The sequence below is a fragment of the Ranitomeya variabilis genome, chromosome 4 (assembly GCF_051348905.1).
Source record: "Ranitomeya variabilis isolate aRanVar5 chromosome 4, aRanVar5.hap1, whole genome shotgun sequence".
Taxonomy (NCBI): Eukaryota; Metazoa; Chordata; class Amphibia; order Anura; family Dendrobatidae; genus Ranitomeya; species Ranitomeya variabilis.
In genome coordinates, this window is record NC_135235.1 from 252,117,470 (window position 1) to 252,141,652 (window position 24,183).

The 24,183-nt window shown below is 46.5% G+C and overlaps 1 protein-coding gene and 1 long non-coding RNA gene across 11 annotated transcripts in view; one reads left to right on the top strand and one right to left on the bottom strand.

Annotated features, from left to right (window-relative positions):
- LOC143764176 (uncharacterized) overlaps positions 1–24,183 on the top strand; it is a 40,927-nt gene that overhangs the window by 4,371 nt on the left and 12,373 nt on the right. Inside the window, exons 2-3 of one of the 2 annotated variants that reach the window (XR_013213076.1) lie at positions 19,243–19,412; positions 21,293–21,433. This is a non-coding gene — a long non-coding RNA (uncharacterized LOC143764176). The remainder of the gene's footprint in view (positions 1–19,242; positions 19,413–21,292; positions 21,434–24,183) is intronic. The other variant, XR_013213077.1, reaches the window with a different exon arrangement.
- Positions 1–24,183, bottom strand: part of CRTAM (cytotoxic and regulatory T cell molecule) — a 42,183-nt gene that overhangs the window by 3,852 nt on the left and 14,148 nt on the right. For 4 of the 9 annotated variants that reach the window (XM_077249490.1, XM_077249484.1, XM_077249482.1 and 1 more), the window contains 8 exons: positions 22,819–22,977; positions 22,083–22,133; positions 16,302–16,388; positions 13,842–13,916; positions 13,684–13,755; positions 13,233–13,325; positions 6,427–6,558; positions 765–857 (listed from right to left, as the gene is read on the bottom strand). In XM_077249490.1, coding sequence (XP_077105605.1) covers positions 765–857; positions 6,427–6,558; positions 13,233–13,325; positions 13,684–13,755; positions 13,842–13,916; positions 16,302–16,388; positions 22,083–22,133; positions 22,819–22,977 — 762 coding nt within the window. The remainder of the gene's footprint in view (positions 1–764; positions 858–6,426; positions 6,559–13,232; positions 13,326–13,683; positions 13,756–13,841; positions 13,917–16,301; positions 16,389–22,082; positions 22,134–22,818; positions 22,978–24,183) is intronic. The other 5 variants (XM_077249486.1, XM_077249483.1, XM_077249487.1 and 2 more) reach the window with 5 other exon arrangements.

Sequence of the window (24,183 nt, forward strand, 5' to 3'; positions counted from 1 at the left end):
ACAGATCGAGGGAGATTATCAGTGGTCTTGAATGTCTTCCATTTTCTTATTATTGCTCCCACAGTTGATTTCATCACACCAAGCTGCTTGACTACTGCAGATTCAGTCTTCCCAGCCTGGTGCAGGGCTACAATTTTGTTTCTGGTGTCCTTCGACAACTCTTTGGTCTTCACCATGGTGGAGTTTGGATTGTGACTGTTTGAGGTTGTGGACAGGCGTCTTTTATACTGACAACAAGGTCAAACAGGCGCCATTACTACTTGTAATGAGTGGAGGACAGAGGAGCCTCTTAAAGAAGAAGTTATAGGTCTGAGAGATGACTTCGCACTGACGAGGGCCAACAGCCTGAAACACCGTGTCTGCGAATTGAGATACTGATTTGGCTTTTATCCTAAGTCATATTGCACGACTCGTTAAAGGGTTGATTGTGACTTGTAGGATCGCTACTTCCAATAGGTGGCGCTATAGAGTTAAGTCCTCTTTTTTTCAGCAGAGGCAATTTGCAGGTCTGAGAGAGCTAGAAATCCAGCATGTTTTTAGGTGACCAAATACTTATTTTCCACCATAATTTGCAAAATAAATCTTCCCAAATCAGACAAGGTGATTTTCTGGATTTGTTTTCTCATTTTGAATCTCATAGTTGTAGTTTACCTGTTTACAGGCCTCTCTAATTTTTTTAAGTGGGAGAACTTTCACAATTGGTGGCTGACTAAATACTTTTTTTCCCCCACTGTAAACTGGAGTAACCAGAGCTCGTTCCTGACCTGGCGCAGCGGCGTTCCTGCTCTGACTCGACGTCTCCTCGTTATTAGATCTGGACTTTGTGCTCTCTAGCGTCTGATCCGATGTTTCATTTTCTGGACAAAAGATACAATAACAAAGAATATGAGTCATTGAGATACAGTAAAGTTTCTAAACCTTCATCACGGAACGTTTTCTGCGGAACGTTCCACCTCGTTAAAGACACAGAAAAGGCAAAGGCCACAAAACCTGCCGGCCACAAAGCCTGTGGATAATTTCATGGAAGGGAACAACTTGTCATCAGACTATTGTGTGCAGCAGCCTGAAGAATAGCGAGCAGCAGGTGTGCGCAGAGCGAGCCGCACAGACACGGCCAGGGCATAGAATTACCAGCTGCAGCCCGGGCTCCATGTCTCATTCATTCCCACAAACTCGCCTCGTTTGCTGATTGTGTCAGGTTGGTGGATTAAATCGAAAGTTTTGTCCCTTAAAAGGTGGAAATATAAACAGGTCTCGTCCATTAATTAATTAGAATCCCATTAGTGGGGCCGGGCGCTGGGTGATGCCGCCTCGCATCGTTCATTACTCCACCTCACAAAATATTGTAGGCCATTAAATGAGCAATTCGAGAAATAGAAAAAGATTCTTTATTTTAAATTTCAAGGCAGAAAATACGTCCTTGAAAATTAACAAAATGTTGTCAAGTGGAGGAGAGCGCTGCCACAGAAGATAATGGCAATTAATGCGACTAAGGGCAATACAAGGGCAAATGTAGGGGAGGAAAGAAGCAAGAAATAAATAGTAACCAAAATATAAAATGCCAAAATATAATAATTAGTAGTCATATTATTTGGGATCATTCGTTGTTTCCTAATAATCTTCTACTTATATTATTAGTCTTATTAGTTACAATAATCAAAAAATTTGCAAGTTCTCCAATAGGCGAGGCGAAACCCCAGCTGCTGCGAGAAGCGAGCGGCATAGGGAGCAGTCTACAGAAAAAGAGGGGAATGTAGGGAGCAGTCTGTGTGAGAATTATAAGACATAGGGAGCAGTCTGTAGAAAAAGGGGGAATGTAGGGAGCAGTCTGTGAGAAATATAGGGCATATGGAGCAGTCTACAGAAAATGGGAATGTAGGTAGCAGTCTGAGAAATATAGGGCACAGGGAGCAGTCTGTAGAAAAAGGGGAATGTAGGGAGCAGTGTGTGTGACAAATATAGGGAGCAATCTACAGAAAATGGAAATGTAGGGAGCAGTCTGTAAGAAATATAGAGCATAGGGAGCAGTCTGTAATAAAGAGGACTGTAGGGAGCAGTCTGTGAGAACTATAAGGCATAGGGAGCAATCTGCAGAAAAGGGAATGTAGCAAACAGTCTGTAAGAAATGTAGGCATAGGGAGCAGACTGCTTCCTACATTTCTCCTTTTTTTAGAGACTGTTCCCTATGCCCTATATTTCTTACAGACTGCTCCCTACATTCCCCCTCTTTTTACAGACTGCTCTCTGTGCCCTAAATTTCTTGCACAGTGCTCCCTACATTCCCCCTTTTTTTTACAGACTGCTCCTTGTGCCCTATATTTCTCACAGACTGCTCCCTACATTCCCCTTTTTTTAGACTGCTCCCTGTGCCCTATATTTCTTACAGACTGCTCCCTACATTCCCCCCTTTTTCTACAGTCTTCTCTCTATGACCTTTATTTCTCACACAGTCTTCTGAAAAAGGGATCATAAGGAGCAGTCTGTGTAAGAAATATAGGACATATGGATAAGTCTGTAAAAAAGGCGAATGTAGGGAGCAGTCTGTGTGAGAAATATAGGGCATAGGGATCAGTCTGTAAAAAAGGGAATGTAGGGAGCAGTGTGTTAAAAAATTATTTTTTTTCTTCATCTGAATTGCGTGTGAATTTATTTCTATATCTGGTCTGAGATCTCATTGATCAGTTTGGGGTATAAATTAATGTTGTGGTTTGGTCTGGGTCTTATGGTATATAAAGGGGTTTTTCCCAAAATGGCAAATTATCCTCCATCCATAGCCTAGGGTATAGCTTGGAGTTCAACCTCTGGGATTCCCAGTGATTCCCAGAATGTGACTCCGTAACCCTGAAAACAGCGCTCCGTTCATTATCTGTGGGACTGATGGAGAAAGCCGAGTACAAGCTTATAAAGAAGGTGAATGGGGAAAGTTATATACAGAGGACAAGATCCAATTACAGTGTAATCATTAACTAACCCCTTCATGACCGGAGCTATTTTCGGTTTTGCGTTTTCATTTTTTGTTCCCCTTCTTCCCAGAGCCATAACTTTTTTATTTTTACGTCAATATGAGGGCTTGTTGTTTGCGGGACGAGTTGTACTTTTGAACGACATGATTGGTTTTACCATATCGTGTCCTCGAAAACGGGAAAAAAATCCAAGTGCGGTGAAATTGCAAAAAATGTGCAATCCCACAGCTGTTTTTTGTTTTGCTTTTTTACTAGGTTCACTGAATGCTAAAAGCGACCGGCCATTACGATTCTCCAGGTCATTACGAGTTCATAGACACCAAACATGTCTGGGTTCTTTTTAAACTAGGTAATGCAATTTTTTTCCAAACTTGGTTAAAAGAAAAAAAATAAGTATTGCTCCATTTCCCAATACACGTAGCCTCTCCATTTTTCGTGATCTGGGGTTGGGTGAGGGCTTATTTTTTGTGCGCTGAGCTGACGTTTTTAATAATACCATTTTGGTGCAGATAGATTCTTTTGATCGCCCGTTTTTGCATTTTAGTGCAGTGTCATGGCGAACAAAAAAACATAGTTCTGGTGTTTTTACTTTTTTTTTTTCTCACTGCGCCGTTTAGTGATGAGGTTAATCCTTTTTTTTCATTGATCGGGCGATTCTGAACACGGCGATACCAAATATTTGTGCTAGATTTTTTTTATTATTGTTTTATTTTGAATGGGGTGAAAGTGGGGTGATTTGAACTTTTATATTTTTTTTAATATTTTTAAAACACTTTCACTTTTGGCATGCTTCAATAGTTTGCGTTGGAGATTAGAAGCTGCCATAACCTGATCGGCTCAGCTACATACAGGCGAAGATCAGATCACCTGTATGTAACAGAATACCTCACTTGCTATGAGTACCGACCACTGGGAGGCGCTCTTGGCAATCCGGTAGTGACAACCATAGAGGTCTCCTGGAGACCTCATGCCAACTCATTGGAGACCTCATGCCAACTCATCGGTGACCCGCGATCACATGACAGGGGTCACCGATGAGAGAATTTCCGTCGCGATTGCCAGTAGTGCATGTTATATGCCGCTGTTGGCGTTTTGACAGCAGCATTTAACAGGTTACTTGCCGCGGGTGGATTGCGATTCCACCCGCGGCTGTTTCGGGCACATGTCAGCTGTTCAAAACAGCTGACATGTGCTGGGAAAGATGTGGGCTCACCGCCGGGGCACACATCAAAGGGAGGGAGTCCGACATCGGCATACCATTACGCCCGATGTCGGAAAGGGGTTAATTTAAAACAGCAGGTGATAACTTGTTCGTCAGTATGTTAATATGCAATTCACAATTAATACATGTAAAATAGATCGGGTTTTAAATTAATTCCGTCCTGGAATTTAGTATCCAAATGTAAGATCCAAAAAGCATCCCTCAGCATTAAAATTCTCTGCCAATTATCCTTTTCTCGGAGGTTCCACTTTTTCCAACCCAAAAAACGCAACATGTGAAAGGTCATCTTTGTGAGTGCATACAAAGAGTTTTGTTGTTCCAGAATAGGAGAGAATGATGGCTGCTGGTTCACAACCTGCGATGTGGTGAACCTTTATCCCACCGTTCCCCATCGTTTAGTCGTTACAGCCATCCATCACCTCGGTTTTCCACCATTCTAGTTCACACCCTCATCATACCATTCGAGCAGTACTCTATAGTGAGCTGAATTGAGACAAGCATATTTGCTCCACCAATAAATCATTCATGGAGGAAAGTGTGACTATCAGCAAACGCCTCATTGATGGGGGCTATATCAATCATGAAATCACTGGGCTCTCAGGACTATTTCTAGCAGACCCAGATTTCCCCTATGTCCTACTACACAAGCACCGCGCGGGAGCGACACCCAATCTAATGTAACTTTCTCGACTCCCTATAGACCCCAATTTAATATATTAAGTAGCATCATCCGCAGATATTTGCCTGTCATCACTGACATGCCTGTCAACATTTTACGCGCCATTACCAACCAAGGTTGCAGGTGTGTTGCCAAAAGGGGACTCGCCCTTGGTAACATGTTATCCCCTAGTTTACTTAAAAATCACAGTCCCGCTTCAAATTGGCTATTTTACATGTATTAATGGCGTACTGCATGTTAAATTGTCCGTAAGTATGTTATCACCTGCTGTTTTCAATTAACTAATGATTACACCGTGATTGGATCTCGTCCTCTATATATAACTTTCCCCATTCACTTTCTGAAATCCTATGACTAAGGGCGCTTATCGCGCCAAAAACGCGTCATTGTTTTTTTGTGGTTTATTTTGTTTTAATTATGGACTATATAAACTCATTTGATTTTACCTGGATGGAGTACTGAAATGAAATCCTCCCCTTCCTGTTACTCAGTGCTGTGTTCACCCGCAGGATCGGCACCCTCCGGCATCATCCTGCCACCTCTCCCAATTCGGACTGCCTGCATTGAGACTCCCTGCCTTCCTCTCCATTCCTACAAGCCCATATAGTTCTCCGTAGATGGTGAACGGAGCAGAGCCCGGACATGCGCACCTCTGGTCCACTCAAGTCAGGACTGTGCGGAGCACTCCCATAGAGTGCTGTTCTGGAAACCTCTAGTGCGGATCCACAGTTATCAGCAGGTTATCTCCTACAGATAGTGGATAACGTAAGATTTGGGGGAAAACACTTTAAAGTTTGGCAAAAATAATATTCCTGCCCTGTGCTGACTTTTATGAATAAGAAAAATTGCGCTGAATATTTGTCACCTATTTTCTCCTGTTAGTTATTCACCTGCGTAGGACATCAAGGGCGACATTAGTAATGACCCAAAGAAGAAAATACCAACAAAAATTAAAGTTTCTATGAAATGACGGTCATTTGGGGGTGCGGTGGGAATGCAGTAGGGGTGCTGTGGGAATGCAGTAGGGGTGTGGTGGGAATGCAGTAGGGGTGCTGTGGGAATGCAGTGGGGGTGCTGTGGGAATGCATTATGGGTTTATTGGAGGTGCAGTGGGAATGCGGTACGGTTACAGTGGGGTTGCACTGGGGGTGCAGTAGAGGTGCAGTGGGAATGCAGTGGGGGTGCGTGGGAATGCAGTAGGGGTGCAGTGTGTGTGGGGAGTGCAGTGTGGCTTGTTTGTTAGGGCCTTTCTTTCTACTCCAGTTTCCTCCCACATTTCACACAATGCTAGGGATCATTTACACATCATCTTTTTTTCCATTGGGGACAGTGATAATGTCTACAAACTGCTGCTGAATGTCATGGTGTGATATAATCAAGCACAATGAATAATATGAAGACTCCATATACTTGCAGGCAGCCCAGTAATCTGAATCCCCACTTTCTACCAGCAGGTGGCGCTGTAATTATTAGTAATACCCTTGCTGTAGGTGCCCCCTTTATTCTGTAGGTCTAGGAGACACCCAAGTCTGTCGTGGGTGACCACTCCGAGGGTCCCTCACCTTTCTTCCAGGAGTAATGGGCTTTTCTGAGCTTTAGCAGGAATAGGTGCACAATGATCAGCAAGAAGCAAAGCATGAGAGACACGAGGACCAGGACCAGGTTGCGGTGAGATTCCCTCCTGGACTCCACATCTGAAAAACAAGGGCAGAAGTCTGAGCCCCTGCAGCACCTCTCCTGGGGGGATGGGGGCGCTCCGATATAGCACTGAGGCTGTTACTATGCAAACTGATATTTGTGGTGTCACCTCTTGTGTCCATACACGCAGGGCCGGACTGGCCATTTGGCAATTCTGGAAAATGCCAGAAGGGCTGGTCTGGTTGTGGGCTGCCTTGTGTGCTACATTGTTAACAGAATCAATGTTCTCAATGCACCCATACTTGTTATGACCCCAGTGGACAGGGTCTCAGAGGAACGTGTAAGTCTGCAAGATACAAAAATCCAGCTCATAGGGCTGTGGTAACTGGGTTGACCAAATAGCTACTCCTAACGCCAACACTAGAAGTAGCCGGGGATCATGCCTACGGTGATCGCTAGATGACTCGCGCCAGCCGGAGAATCTAACTACCCCTAGGAGAAGAAAACAAAGACCTCTCTTGCCTCCAGAGAAAGGGACCCCAAAGCAAGATACAAGCCCCCCACAAATAATAACGGTGAGGTAAGAGGAAATGACAAACACAGAAATGAACCAGGTTCAGCAAAGAGAGGCCAGCTTACTAATAGCAGAATATAGCAAGATAACTTATCTGGTCAACAAAAACCCTATAAAAATCCACGCTGGAGATTCAAGAACCCCCGAACCGTCTAACGGTCCGGGGGGAGAACACCAGCCCCCTAGAGCTTCCAGCAAAGGTCAGGATACAGATAGGAACAAGCTGGACAAAAATACCAAACAAAACAAAAGCAAAAGCAAAGAAGCAGACTTAGCTTGAAAAACAGGAACCAGGATCAGAGGACAAGAGCACAACAGATTAGCTCTGATTTCAACGATGCCAGGCATTGAACTGAAGGTCCAGGGAGCTTATATAGCAACGCCCCTGAACTAACGGCCCAGGTGAGGATAAAGGAAAAGACAGACGCTCCAGAGTCAAATCACTAATGACCACTAGAGGGAGCAAAAAGCAAAATCACAACAGTACCCCCCCCTTAGTGAGGGGTCACCGAACCCTCACCACGACCACCAGGGCGATCAGGATGAGCGGCATGAAAGGCACGAACTAAATCGGCCGCATGAACATCAGAGGCGACCACCCAGGAATTATCTTCCTGACCATAGCCCTTCCACTTGACCAGGTACTGAAGCCTCCGCTTGGAGAGACGAGAATCCAAGATCTTCTCCACCACGTACTCCAACTCGCCCTCAACCAACACCGGAGCAGGAGGCTCAGCAGAAGGAACCACAGGCACAACGTACCGCCGCAACAAGGACCTATGAAACACGTTGTGGATAGCAAACGACACAGGAAGATCCAGGCGAAAGGATACAGGATTAAGAATTTCCAATATCTTGTAAGGACCAATAAAACGAGGTTTAAATTTGGGAGAGGAAACCTTCATAGGAACAAAGCGGGAAGAAAGCCACACCAAATCCCCAACACGTAGTCGGGGACCCACACCGCGGCGGCGGTTGGCAAAGCGCTGAGCCCTCTCCTGTGACAACTTCAAGTTGTCCACCACAAGATTCCAGATCCGCTGCAACCTATTCACCACAGAATCCACTCCAGGGCAGTCAGAAGGTTCCACATGACCCGAAGAAAAACGAGGGTGGAAACCAGAGTTGCAGAAAAACGGCGAAACCAAGGTGGCGGAACTAGCCCGATTATTAAGGGCAAACTCAGCTAACGGCAAGAAGGTCACCCAATCGTCCTGATCAGCAGAGACAAAACACCTCAAATAAGCCTCCAAAGTCTGATTAGTTCGCTCCGTCTGTCCATTAGTCTGAGGATGGAAAGCAGACGAAAACGACAAGTCAATGCCCATCCTACTACAAAAGGATCGCCAGAATCTGGAAACGAACTGGGATCCTCTGTCTGACACAATATTCTCAGGGATGCCGTGCAAACGAACCACGTTCTGGAAAAACACAGGAACCAGATCGGAAGAGGAAGGCAGCTTAGGCAAAGGAACCAAATGGACCATCTTGGAGAAGCGATCACATATCACCCAGATAACAGACATGCCCTGAGACACCGGAAGATCAGAAATGAAATCCATGGAGATATGTGTCCAAGGTCTCTTAGGGACAGGCAAGGGCAAGAGCAACCCGCTGGCACGAGAACAGCAAGGCTTAGCTCGAGCACAAGTCCCACAGGACTGTACAAATGACCGCACATCCCTAGACAAGGAAGGCCACCAAAAGGATCTGGCCACCAGATCTCTGGTGCCAAAAATTCCTGGGTGACCTGCCAACACCGAGGAATGAACCTCGGAAATGACTCTGCTGGTCCACTTATCAGGCACAAACAGTCTGTCAGGTGGACAAGAATCAGGCCTATCAGCCTGAAATCTCTGCAACACACGTCGCAGATCTGGAGAAATAGCTGACAAGATAATACCATCCTTAAGAATACCAACAGGTTCAGCGACTCCAGGAGCATCAGGCACAAAGCTCCTGGAAAGAGCATCGGCCTTCACATTCTTTGAACCTGGTAAATACGAGACAACAAAGTCAAAACGGGAGAAAAACAATGACCAGCGGGCCTGTCTAGGATTCAGGCGTTTAGCAGACTCGAGATACATCAGATTTTTGTGATCAGTCAAGACCACCACACGATGCTTAGCACCCTCGAGCCAATGACGCCACTCCTCAAATGCCCATTTCATGGCCAACAACTCCCGATTGCCCACATCATAATTTCGCTCCGCAGGCGAAAACTTCCTAGAGAAAAAGGCGCAAGGTCTCATAACAGAGCAACCAGGGCCTCTCTGCGACAAAACGGCCCCTGCTCCAATCTCTGAAGCATCCACCTCAACTTGAAAGGGAAGCGAGACATCAGGCTGGCACAAAACAGGCGCCGAAGTAAACCGACGTTTCAACTCCTGGAAAGCCTCCACGGCAGCAGGAGCCCAATTAACCACATCGGAGCCCTTCTTGGTCATATCCGTCAAAGGTTTCACAATGCTAGAAAAGTTAGCGATAAAACGACGGTAGAAGTTAGCGAAACCCAAGAACTTCTGAAGACTCTTAACTGACGAGGGCTGAGTCCAATCAAGAATAGCTCGGACCTTGACTGGGTCCATCTCCACAGCAGAAGGGGAAAAAATGAACCCCAAAAAGGGAACCTTCTGTACACCAAAAAGACACTTTGAGCCCTTGACAAACAAAGAATTTTCACGCAAAATTTTAAAGACCATCCTGACCTGCTCCACATGCGAGTCCCAATTATCAGAAAAAACCAGAATATCATCCAGATAAACGATCAGAAATTTATCCAGATAGTTCCGGAAAATGTCATGCATAAAGGACTGAAAAACTGAAGGGGCATTAGAGAGCCCAAAAGGCATCACCAAGTACTCAAAATGACCTTCGGGCGTATTGAATGCGGTTTTCCATTCATCCCCTTGCTTAATGCGCACAAGGTTGTACGCACCACGAAGGTCTATCTTGGTAAACCACTTGGCACCTTTAATCCGGGCAAACAAGTCAGACAACAGCGGCAAAGGATACTGAAATTTGACAGTGATCTTATTTAAAAGCCGATAGTCAATACAAGGCCTCAAAGATCCGTCCTTTTTAGCCACAAAAAAGAATCCCGCACCAAGAGGGGAAGAAGACGGACGGATGTGTCCTTTCTCCAGAGACTCCTTGATATATGAACGCATAGCGGTATGTTCAGGTATCGACAGATTAAACAGTCTTCCCTTAGGAAATTTACTGCCTGGAATCAAATCTATTGCACAGTCACATTCCCTATGAGGAGGCAATGCACTGGACCTGGACTCGCTAAAGACATCCTGATAATCAGACAAGTACTCCGGAACTTCCGAAGGCGTAGAAGAAGCAATAGACACAGGCAGGGAATCCTCATGAATACCACGACAGCCCCAACTAGACACTGACATAGCCTTCCAGTCAAGGACTGGATTATGGGTCTGTAACCATGGCAGCCCCAAAACAACCAAATCATGCATTTTATGTAGAACGAGAAAACGTATCACCTCGCGGTGTTCAGGAGTCATGCACATGGTAACCTGTGTCCAATACTGCGGCTCATTTTCTGCCAATGGCGTAGCATCAATACCCCTAAGAGGGATAGGATTTTCTAATGGTTCAAGAATAAAACCACAGCGCTTAGCAAATGAGAGATCCATAAGACTCAGGGCAGCACCTGAATCTACAAACGCCATGACAGGATAAGATGACAGTGAGCAAATCAAAGTTACAGACAGAATAAACTTAGGATGCAAATTACCAACGGTGACAGGACTAACAACCTTAGATATACGTTTAGAGCATGCTGAGATAACATGTGTAGAATCACCACAGTAGTAGCACAAGCCATTCCGGCGTCTATGAATTTTCCTCTCATTTCTAGTCAGGATTCTATCACATTGCATCAAATCAGGTGTCCGTTCAGACAACACCATGAGGGAATTTGCGGTTTTTCTATCACATTGCATCACATCAGGTGTCTGTTCAGACAACAACATGAGGGAATTTGCGGTTTTGCGCTCCCGCAACCGCCGGTCAATTTGAATAGCCAGGGACATGGTATCATTCAGACCTGTGGGAATGGGAAAACCCACCATAACATTCTTAATGGCCTCAGAAAGGCCATTTCTAAAATTAGCGGCCAGTGCACACTCGTTCCAATGTGTCAGTACGGACCATTTCCGAAATTTTTGGCAATACACCTCAGCCTCGTCCTGGCCCTGAGACATAGCCAGCAAGGCTTTCTCTGCCTGAATCTCAAGATTGGGTTCCTCATAAAGTAAACCGAGCGCCAGAAAAAACGCATCAATATCAGCCAATGCCGGATCTCCTGGCGCCAACGAAAAAGCCCAATCCTGAGGGTCACCCCGTAAGAATGAAATAACAATTTTTACTTGTTGAGCAGAGTCTCCAGACGAACAAGGTTTCAGGGACAAAAATAATTTACAATTATTCCTGAAATTCCTAAACTTAAATCGGTCTCCTGAAAACAGTTCAGGAATCGGAATCTTGGGTTCAGACCTAGGATTTCTGGTAACATAATCTTGTATACCCTGCACACGAGCGGCAAGCTGGTCCACACTTGTAATCAAGGTCTGGACATTCATGTCTGCAGCAAGCTTAAGCCACTCTGAGGTAAAGGGGAAAAGAAAAAAAAAAAAAAAAAATGAGAGAGGGAAAAAAAACCTCAAAATTTTCTTTCTTATAATCCCACTTCTGCAATGCATTAAACATTTAATACTGGCCTGGCATACTGTTATGACCCCAGTGGACAGGGTCTCAGAGGAACGTGTAAGTCTGCAAGACACAAAAATCCAGCTCATAGGGCTGTGGTAACTGGGTTGACCAAATAGCTACTCCTAACGCCAACACTAGAAGTAGCCTGGGATCATGCCTACGGTGATCGCTAGATGACTCGCGCCAGCCGGAGAATCTAACTACCCCTAGGAGAAGAAAACAAAGACCTCTCTTGCCTCCAGAGAAAGGGACCCCAAAGCAAGATACAAGCCCCCCACAAATAATAACGGTGAGGTAAGAGGAAATGACAAACACAGAAATGAACCAGGTTCAGCAAAGAGAGGCCAGCTTACTAATAGCAGAATATAGCAAGATAACTTTTCTGGTCAACAAAAACCCTATAAAAATCCACGCTGGAGATTCAAGAACCCCCGAACCGTCTAACGGTCCGGGGGGAGAACACCAGCCCCCTAGAGCTTCCAGCAAAGGTCAGGATACAGATAGGAACAAGCTGGACAAAAATACCAAACAAAACAAAAGCAAAAGCAAAGAAGCAGACTTAGCTTGAAAAACAGGAACCAGGATCAGAGGACAAGAGCACAACAGATTAGCTCTGATTTCAACGATGCCAGGCATTGAACTGAAGGTCCAGGGAGCTTATATAGCAACGCCCCTGAACTAACGGCCCAGGTGAGGATAAAGGAAAAGACAGACGCTCCAGAGTCAAATCACTAATGACCACTAGAGGGAGCAAAAAGCAAAATCACAACACATACTGTTATCATTTGTGACGGAGTACAAAGCCGGTCACTCCATCACTTACCTCAGCATGCCGTGGGTCAGCATGCCATGGGTATAATTAGAAATATTGGTCTTGTAGTAAATCTTCCTTTCCTCCATCCAGGGTAATATTAGTAATATATCCCATCTGGTTATTAAAGACGGGGACACCATGGGCCTCTGTGATTTCAAATGCCAGGGCTGAATTTCATCCCCAGTCCGTACCTGCATACATGACTCCAGGTACGGACTGGGACTGAAATTCAGCCCTGGCATTTGAAATCACACAGGCCCGTGCTGTCCCTATCCCCAAGCAGCAGATGGGATATATTACTAATATTAAACTCGATGGAGGAAAGCAAGATTTAATACAAGACCATATTTCTAAAGATTCCCGTGGCATGCTGAGATAAGTAATGGAGGCAGCGACTTGAGAACACCGATTCTGTTAACAATGTAACAAACAAGGCGGCCCACAACCAGACAGGCCCTTCTGGCATTTGCCAGAATTGCCAGATGGCCAGTCCGGCCCTGCATGACTCATTTTGGGGACAGTCATACTGGTAGTCACACAGCTTTCCCAGAGGCAGATAGACCTAGGTGAGGCCCCACCATTGTGTTCTGGTTCTGCCCACCTACCGTTCTTTGTGATGTCAGTCGTATTTCTGGTTGGCGTGACATCAGTAATGAACAAGAAAAATCCCTCTGAGAATGAAGTAAATGTCACAACTTCTAAAAAAGATGAAAAAATCAGAAAAGATGAATGCAGAGAACGTGCAGAAAATGAGCCTCCCTCCATAATGGACGGTGCCTCCTACAGGAACATACGACTCTGGAAATCCTCTGTGCTGCTGTGGCCTCTGCTCCTCCCACTTGTCTCCTTTCTGGCTCCTCACATCATGGCTGCCCATAACGTACAATCTGGGTCCTCACAAGCATCATCACATGCATTTCTTCTTGCTATACCACTGCTGAAGCACTCTGTGCTGCCGTGAATTGAATCTAAAGTCTCAGCTTATGTAGACTCTAATCTAACTAGGTGATGAAAGCCCCCATGTGTCTGCAGTGTAGGGGGCCACATCCTGCACACTACCTCCGGTCACACTGCCATCGGCTGCGCCTGACGCGTTTCTCTCTGTGCTCTCTGTGGCTGTGGTGTTTCCTATAAAATGTCATAAAGTATGAAGTTACAGGGCCAATTGTCGGACAATAATCGTCAGAAAATCTCAATTATTGACTTGATTATACCTGAGGATGGCATCTCATCAGGTGCATTTGTCGGGTTTACACCAGGTGTATCTGCAGGTGACGAGGATCCTTGTACTGGAGAAACCCACAAAATAGCAAAAAGTGAAGTATTAAAAAAAAAAAATCAGAAGATGAGATGAAATGACGATTGTAATGTTCTGCTCATGTTAGAGTTGAAGGTGAGAAGGTGATAATAGGAGAAGGTGATCCAGAAAGTGGTGAAGGAAGCAAGAGGAGCAACAAAGGAATAGAAGGGGCAAAGGTGAGGAGGCGCAAGAAAGAGGGAGAAGGAGCAACAATGGAAAAGGAGAGGCAAGACATGATGAGAAGAAACAAAGGAATTGGAGCAGCAAGAGGTGAGTATGAGCAACAAAAGAAGAGGAGAGGAAAAGATGAGGTAGAGCAAAAAATGGAAGAGGAGGAGCAAAAATGGAAAAGGAGATGCAAGACATGATGAGGAGAAGAAACAAAGGAAGAGTAGCAGCAAGAGGTGCAAAAAAGCAAGCAAGAGAAGGAGGAGGAGCAACAAAGGAAGAGGGGGGAAAGATGAGGAGGATCAAAATTAGAAGAGGAGGATCAAGAAAGGAAGGAGGAGCAACAATTGAAAAGGAGACACTGATGAGGAAGAATGAAAGAAGAGGGACAAGAAAGATGGACAAGGAGCAACAGTGGAAAAGGAGGGGAAAGACATGAGGAAGAGGAGGAGCAAGAAAGAGTAAGGAGAAACAACAATGGAAAAGGAGGCGTAAGACGTGATAAGGAGGAAGAAGGGAAGAGGATGAGCAACAATAGAAAAGGAGGGGCAAGAGGTAAGGAAGAGGAGCAGCACAGTGAGGAGGAGCAAGAAAGAGGGATGAGGAGCCACAATGGAAAAAGAGAATACTTGAGGAGAAGGAACAAAGGAAGAGGATCAGCTCAAGGTGAGAAGGAGCAAGAATGGAAAAAGAAATGCAAGATGTGATTAGGAGGATGAAGAATGGAAGAAGCGGAGCAAGAAAGATGGAGGAGGAGCAACAATGGAAAAGGAGATGCAAGACAGGATGAGAAATAACAGGAAGAGTAGCAGCAAGAGGTGAGGGGGCAAGAAAGAAGGAGGAGAAGCAACAATTAAATAGTAGGATCAACAATGGAAAAGGAGACACAATGTGATAAGGAGGAAAAATGAAAGAAGAGGGACAAAAAGATGGACAAGGAGCAACAGTGGAAAAGGAGGGGAAAGACATGAGCAAGAGGAGCAAAAATGGAAGAGGAGGAGCAAGAAAAAGCAAGGAAGAGCAACAATGGAAAAGGAGACCCGATGTGATGAGGAAGAACGAAAGAAGAGGGACAAGAAAGATGGAGGAGGAGCAACAACAGTAGAAAAGGAGGGGAAAGACATGAGCAAGAGGAGCAAAAATGGAAAAGGAGGAGCAAGAAAGAGCAAGGAGGAGAAACAATGGAAAACGAGGGGTAAGACATAGGAGGAAGAAGAAAGGAAGAGGATGAGCAACAATTGATAAGGAGGGGCAAGAGGTGAGGAAGAGGAGCAGCAAGAAAGAGGGAGGAGGAGCCACAATGGAAGAAGAAGAGCAACAATGGAAAAAGAGACCCAAGATGTGAGGAGGATGAAGAATGGAAGAAGAGGAACAAGAGATGAGGAGGAACATCAATGGAAAAGGAGAGGAAAGAGATGAGGAAGAGGAGCAAAAATGGAAGAGGAGGATCAAGAAAGAAGGAGGAGGAGCAATAATGGAAAAGGAGGCGTAAGATGTGATGAGGAGAATAAAGAGGAGGAGCAACTATAGAAAAGGAAGGGCAAGAGGTGAGGAATAGCAGCAAAAATGGAAAAGGATGAGCAAGAGGTGAGGAGGAGCAACAATGGAAGAGAAGGTGCAAGACATGATGAGGAGGAGGAAGAAAGGAAGCGCGGGATCAAGAGATGAGGAGCAACAATGAAAAAGGAGGGGCAAGAGGTGAAGAAAAGGATGAGCAACAATGGAAAAGACGAAAGAGGTGATGAGGAGGAGCAAAAGGTGAGAACTGGAAGCAACAGTGTAAAAGAGGGAGCAAGAAACAAGGAGGAATAGCAAAAGTGGAGGAGGAGGAGCAAAATAGGAAAGATGAGGAATAGAAAAAAGTAAAGGGATCAAGAGAAGAAAAAAAAAGGAAGAAAAATAGAAATAAGAGTAGAAGAAAAAGGAACAGCAAGAAGAAAGGGGGAAAGAACAGAAGAAGGAGGAAGAGGGGAGGATGTGGGGGAGCAACAACAGGGAAGAAAAAAGCAGGGGAGGAGCAGAAGGTGAGGAAGAGGAGCAAGAGGAAAGGAAGAGGAGAAAGCGTGGGAGGAAAGGAGACGGGAGCAAAATGAGAAGAGGAAGAATAGATGAGCTGGAGAAACAGGAGAAGAGGAAAAAGGGAAGTGGAGCAAGAGGGGAGTTGGTAGAACCCTGAGAGTTGATGGTCTTAGTGTGGATCCCTCACCTCTGGTTCCATCCTCTCTCTTTCTTTCTGATGTGTTCACATCATGGGTTGTGGATTCCTCTCTAGTTGGCGTCCATGTGACAGCAGCTACAATACAATAATTATATACATACATATAATGAGGCATGGAAGTTAAGGTTTCCTACATCAAGCAAGTTCACAGATTGCAGACACTGAGCAAGCAGAGAATGCTGGGAATGTGAGCTCTGCTGCAGCTTCTTATGTGGCTGGAGCATAAGACAGGGATGTAACTGTGGATCAGGACAAAGTGGAATCTGCGGAGGAAGTAAGGACACTCGTGATGATCCACGGTGACGACACATTTGTGACTTCTCGCCAGCAGTATTTCCTGCCGATCGCTCTGTACGTCACGCTGGCAGTGCACGGCTCTGTGATCCGCCAAAATTACTTTCAATTAATTTACTAATTATTTGCTTCAACTGAGCAATTACCGGATGCATTCAGCCATTTGTGGGCTGCCATCAGAGGCGAGGCGCTTTTATCTGCCCGGTCTAGACGCATTCAAGTCCCCGTCTGGCACATAGTAAAGGTGACGCACATGAAAGGCAGATTCTGCTTTATGACAAATTAATTTAATTGAACTTTAAGCTCTCAGAGTAAATGCAAAAGAGAATAATATGGCGGTTAAATATCTGGAAAGTACAAGAGGAAAAGGAGGAAGAGAAAGCTCAGCCAGCGCAGAAATGTGCAGGTGGGACCTCCGAATGCCCATAATGGATCAATGATGTATTAATGTGCCCGGCCACCAGGGGCGCCATTGCCGGTCGCTGGGCTTCCACTGAGCGCACGAGGCTCCTGACAAGGTCACTTTAAGAACAGGTTCACATTGGACATTAGTGAAAAGATGCAAAACCCGAGTCGATGAATGAGATTTCGGACCACGGTGATCGGAATTGGGGCGATTTCGGGGGTTTGCTGTATTTTGCTTTGTTACATTTCATGATGTGTTTTTCGATCGTTGATTACTTGATTACAATTCGTACAGGAAAGTTCCACTGACCCCACAGGTCCGGACCGAGGAGCGTTAACGGCTTTGCCATCGATTGTGGTGAAATCTCACCGGATTGTCGGCCGCCATGACCGGACCTCATTACGGTTTTCTGCGCTGATTTGTTTGTTGCCTGCTGACTGGTTTATCATTGATAATGGGATGAAATGTCGCTGCATTTTGTTCTGGGACGATCGCTGCGGCTCTGATAAACCTCCATGTTGTCAGCGGCTTCTCTGACACAAAGCCTAACCTGCGTCTGGGGGGATATTTCTTGACTAAAATGGCCGATGTGAACGGCCAGATCCCGGGAGCTGTTTCTGGAGGCACTAAACGCTCTCGCTATTGATTTCCGTGGCGTGGAGCGGGCTGGGTTCAGCGCTCTAGGTGTTCAGCTCTCGTTCTGCCATTGATTGTTTCCAGGAGGTTTGGGCCCCACCAGCTGGCATTCAGCACATTTACAGAAAATGAAAGCAATTCACTCTATAAATGTACGAGACGACTGTGCCGCCAATACCATTATCACTAATGCTGTACCCGGCGCCCCGCTCTGACCGCGGACATGTCTGCAGCCCCCCTGACTCAGAGAGCAGAATGATGGGGGTGCAGCCGGACCACCGAACTGCGCATTAACCCATTGTGACCCAGGAGTGCAGAGAATACGGAGCCTGGAGGCAATTACCACAATCTATGAAAGCAAACCCCATTGTAACCCGACGTAATGGCGGATTTCTCATAGACTGCGCTCCGCTGGTCAACTCCTCACATACAGGGGGCTTCATATCATCAGGGACAACCAGGAGCAGAAATGTAGACGGAGAACTGATGATCAAATGTATCTAAGCCTGCTGGCTAATGTCTGCTGAGCCGTGTATCTATTCTTATTTATGATACTGTCTGCTGAGATGTGTATCTAATCCTATGTGTGATACTCTTTGCTGAGCTGTGTATCTAATTCTCTCCTGTGTGATACTGTCTGCTGAGCCATGTATCTAATCCTGTCCTGGGTGATACTGTCTGCTGGGCCCTGTATCTAATCCTATGAGTGATACTGTCTGCTGAGCTGTGTATCTACTACTCTCCTGTGTGATACTGTCTGCTGAGCTGTGTATCTACTACTCTCCTGTGTGATACTGTCTGCTGAGCTGTGTATCTAATCCTATCATGTGTGATACTGACTGTTGAGCCGTGTATTAATCCTATCCTTTGTGATACTGTCTGCTGAACCATGTATCTAATCCTATCCTGTATGATACAGTCTGCTGCGCTGTATCTGATCCTATCATGTGTGATACTGTCTGCTGAGCCGTGTACCTAATCCTCTCCTGTGTGATACTGTCTGCTGAGCTGTGTATCTAATCCTATCATGTGTGATACTGTCTGCTGAACCATGTATCTCATCCTATCCTGTATGATACAGTCTGCTGCACTGTATCTGATCCTGTCATGTGTGATACTGTTTGCTGAGCCGTGTACCTAATCCTCTCCTGTGTGATACTGACTGCTGAGCCATGTATCTAATCCTATCCTGTGTGGTAATGTCTTAGAGAAGCACTTGCTCTGCCATTAATCCTCATCATCATCCTCATCATCAGTCTTGCTGCTCCCTACTTTCGTTTTGTAGAACATAGAAATGAACTGGGCTGTGGTCTGCTAACAGCCTGGCACCACCTGGTGTCAGTCACAGGTACTGCAACCTAAGACATAACTGCTGGACACAAGTGCAGGCAGAGAAGTCACAAATGTGAAAATGAAATATTACATGAAAAATACACACATTATAATTGTGGCTAAATTCCCTTTAAAGGTAATCTGTCAGCAGGATTTCACTCCCCAAATTATTTGCGCCAATATACATATATAAATGAGGTTGAAGGCCTATGGTAGATCTGAAGCCTCTGTCACTCCAGCTCTATTCCTCCTGTTTGACAGACAACTTTTTTTCTCTGGAGCGGGAACATCTACTGTTTCTTCTATGTCCACGTGTGATCAAGATGGATTTCCATGCTCCTGGAGGATCCAAGAGCTGAGCTAACCTCACGTCATTGACAGTTTTATTACCTGCAACCTTCTGATTGGAAAGTGCTTGTCACGGATCCCAGGTAGGATATCTTTATCATCCCCGCCGCTCACACTAATATGTCATGAACCGGGGTTGTTTGATTGCCCAGGTCTTTCTGAAGGGGATTTATCTATATCCCATTTCACAGTTCCGGTTTGGAACTTGCATCTCCCTGGCGCCCCCCCCTTACCCTTAGGTCAGACAGGGTACTGCACCTAGGATAATTAGTCACCAGAAAGGCTGCTTTACCTTGTACTGGCTAATGGGCACACTGCAGCGAGGGCGATATAACTACTCCCACTCAGGCGGGAACAATAATTATCAACGCCGTCCATCGCTACAAAGCCTCTCAAACGCACAGGACAAATCCGCTGCCACCAGCTCAGATTCCTTAATAACGGGTCCAGAGCCAGCCCAAATTAGTAGCGAAATTCACTTCAGAAGACGTGACAGTACGTTATAGAGCAAGGAGAAACTAAGCTAGTAATTTTACATATTTTAATCCAAAAAGGTAGGCAGTGTTTACAAAAGGGTAAAAGGATATTATAAAAGAAGACAAGTATCGTACAGTATGTACAGACTATTACAAATAAAGAGGGATTAACGGTGACCATCGACTTACGGTTCTTTCATATCACTCAATGGTACGCCGTGTGGTGGCCGGGGGGGGGGGGGGGGGGGGAATCCCCCGGCAAGACACCCCCTTGTCTGGGCCTCGGAGTTTTATACCTTTGCCCCAAACTAAGGGTCTCTCCCCCTGGATGACCTCACGGGGTGGGCAGACCTATGGACTGCACTCCTCTTTCTTGAGTATATGAAAAACCATCATCCCACATATCTTGGCGTTTGAACCTCGTAGAAAGACGACACAATGATCATGATGCTCCCGACGTCATGGGGGTTCCTTTAAGTGTAAACACGAGGTAGATATGACTCGCTTAAACTGCAATCCGTCTCTTGGTCCCTGCGAGGCGCTGCACTCAGAAAACGCAGTGGCGTGTAGCCCTATTGTCGCACATACAAAATATATAACTTTCATATCTCTGTCACTAATTGGGGTCGAGTTATGCTTTACTATTAAAGGGAACCTGTCACCCCCAAAATCGATGGTGAGGTAAGCTCACTGTCATCAGGGGCTTATCTACAGCATTCTGTAATGCTGTAGATAAGCCCCCGATGTTACCTAAAAGAGGAGAAAAAGAGGTTAGATTATATTCACCCAGGGGCGGTCCCGCTGCGGTCCGGGTATGATGGGCGTCGTGGTCCGGAGCCTCCCATCTTCATTCCATGACGTCCTCTTCTGGTCTTCACGCCGCTGCTGCGGCGCAGGCGTACTTTGTCTGCCCTGTTGTGGGCAGAGCAAAGTACTGCAGTGCACAGGCGCCGGGCCTCTTTGACCTGTCCCGGCGCCTGCGCACTGCAGTACTTTGCTCTGCCCTCAACAGGGCAGACAAAGTACGCCTGCGCCGCAGGAATGAAGATGGGAGGCTCCGGACCGGACCTGAGACACCCATCGGACCCAGACCGCAGTGGAACCGCCCCTGGGTGAGTATAATCTAACCTCTTTTTCTCCTCTTTTAGGTAACATCAGGGGCTTATTTACAGCCGTACAGAATGCTGTAGATAAGCCCCTGATGATGGTGGGCTTACCTCACCATCGATTTTGGGGGTGACAGGTTCCCTTTAAGTTTCTGCAGTAACAAAAGAGCACATGGTACTATGGCTGCCTTTCCCAGCTTAAATCCATAAACTGCTCAGTGAAGGATGCTGGCACACTGGTCTCACATTACAGCTATCTAGCAGGGGGGAGAGAGGGGGAAGGTGAAATTGCACACAGGCACATGCAGGCAGAGGAATCTGCAGCTGAGAACGCTGTATGTGTAATTGAAATAATAAGAAATTCTTCCTATTTCCTGATAGTGCTCAGTGTGGACTTCGCATTATGGAAGTGACGTGCGCTTTCTTTTTTCCTACCAGACGGAAATGAAAACTAAACTGCTCAAAATATTTTATATACGAGCTACAAAGAGAAATAACACTGAAATGAACGCGAAAAGGCTGGTAATTATTATAGGGGAGTTTTGTAACCTTTCATGGAGCTGATGTGAAAATTTAATCTGCACATTGCCTGTCACACTGCCAGTTACACCACCTGCCACACCGCCAGTCACATCATCTGCCACACCGCCAGTCACACCGCCTGCCACACCGCCAGTCACATCATCTGCCACATCGCCAGTCACACCTCCAGTCACACCGTCTGCCACACCTCCAGTCGCTTCGCCAGTCACACCGCCAGTTACATCACCTGCCACACTGCCAGTCACATCATCTGCCACACCACCAGTGACACCGCCAGTCACATTGCCTGTCACACCGCCAGTCACACCGCCTGCCACACCGCCAGTCACATCATCTGCCACACCGCCAGTAACACCGCCTGCCACACCGCCAGTCACATCCTCTTCCACACATCCAGTCACTTTGCCAGTCACTTCACCAGTTACATCGCCAGTCACACCTCCTGTAACCTAAGGTCTCACAATGTCACGGCTTTCTGGTAAGAGGAAATTTTCCGCAATGTGACGTTCACTTTCTTCCTGACCAGAGAACAGAACATTTAATGAACTACGGTAATTCGGAAAGTGATTGCAGACTTCCCTGGACACTTTGTGTGACATGATGGAGGTGGATGTCCCCATTACCTTACCTGATGGGAGGTGACGGCTGCTGTCAGTGACGTGCGCTTCTGTGTCTGTTGCTGTAATGACAATTTATAAGAAAAGTCTTAAAATTCCAATCAGAATAAAATAAGAAAAAAATGAACAGAGAATACAAAAGAAAAAAGAAAACAGATCTCCTCTGTATCCACAAGAACGGGAGGATTTATTGTGCTGTGAGAGGCCGTTCTGGGATTGATGCCTCCCTGGGATTAATGCCGCTCTGGTATTGATGCCGCCCTGGGATTCATGCCGCCCTGGGATTGATGCCGCCCTGGGATTGATGCCTCCCTGGGATTGATGCCGCCCTGGGATTGATGCCTCCCTGGGATTGATGCCGCCCTGGGATTGATGCCGCCCTGGGATTGATGCCGCCCTGGGATTGATGCCGCCCTGGGATTGATGCCGCCCTGGAATTGATGCCGCCCTGGGGTTGATGCCGCTCTGGGGTTGATGCCGCCCTGGGAATGATGCCGCCCTGAGATTGATGCCGCCCTGGGATTGATGCCGCCCTTTCATTGACAGGCAGCAGAGATCTTGAATGTGGCGAGGAATTGAATGTCCAATGACTTATTTTGGTTTATGTATCTGATGCAGATATTTTTTGGTGAATCCCCAGGAGGAGGCTGTGCTTACAATACAGAGTATATTCTCCATAGGTGGGCACGAGAGCGTCAGGGGGGCGCACGCTGTGTGCTGTAGATTCTGGTCCCGTCCTTTACTTACATGATGTGTGGAATCTGTAGGACGCTGTGAGGTTTCCTGGACTCAGCGTCTTGTGTCTCACGACACATCTCACCTCCGATGTATGGGACGCCGCAGTGACCCGCAGGGTGCTGATCGCTGTGCATCGCCCGCCATGCTCCAGCCTGTGAGTGTGATGACCTGCAGAAAGCAAGAGGAAGAGCTGGAGACGACGTCCAGGAACCGCCTCATGGGGAATGGAAAGTGGTGCAAAACTGTTCACATCCGGTCTATAACAGAGCAATGGCAGAAAACTCGAGAGATTGTCTACACAGCCCCCATCTCCCCCGAAGATGAGATCAGCGGAGCTGTGGCACATTGTTATGGAGGCACTGTGGATGAGATTAGTGGTGCTGAGGCACATTGTTATGGAGGCACTGTGGATGAGATTAGCGGAGCTGTGGCACATTGTTATGGGGGCACTGTGGATGAGATTAGTGGTGCTGTGGCACATTGTTATGGGGGCACTGTGGATGAGATTAGTGGTGCTGTGGCACATTGTTATGGGGGCACTGTGGATGAGATTAGTGGTGCTGAGGCACATTGTTATGGGAGCACTGTGGATGAGATTAGCGGAGCTGTGGCACATTATGGGGGCACTGTGGATGAGATTAGTGGAGCTGTGGCACATTGTTATGGGAACACTGTGGATGAGATTAGCGGAGCTGTGGCACATTGTTATGGAGGCACTGTGGATGAGATTAGCGGTGCTGAGGTACATTGTTATGGAGGCACTGTGGATGAGATTAGTGGTGCTGTGGCACAGTTATGGAGGCACTGTGGATGAGATTAGTGGAGCTGTGGCACATTGTTATGGGGTCACTGTGGATGAGATTAGCGGTGCTGAGGCACATTGTTATGGGGGCACTGTGGATGAGAATAGTGGAGCTGTGGCACATGGTTATGGGGCACTGGATGAGATTAGCGGTGCTGAGGTACATTGTTATGGGGGCACTGTGGATGAGATTAGCGGTGCTGTGGCACATTGTTATGGGGGCACTGTGGATGAGATTAGTGGTGCTGTGGCACATTGTTATGGAGGCACTGTGGATGAGATTAGTGGAGCTGTGGCACATTGTTATGGGGTCACTGTGGATGAGATTAGCGGTGCTGAGGCACATTGTTATGGGGGCACTGTGGATGAGATTAGCGGTGCTTTGGCACATTGTTATGGGGGCACTGTGGATGAGATTAGTGGTGCTGTGGCACATTGTTATGGGGGCACTGTGGATGAGATTAGTGGAGCTGTGGCACATGGTTATGGGGCACTGTGGATGAGATTAGCAGTGCTGAGGTACATTGTTATGGGGGCACTGTGGATGAAATTAGCGGTGCTGTGGCACATTG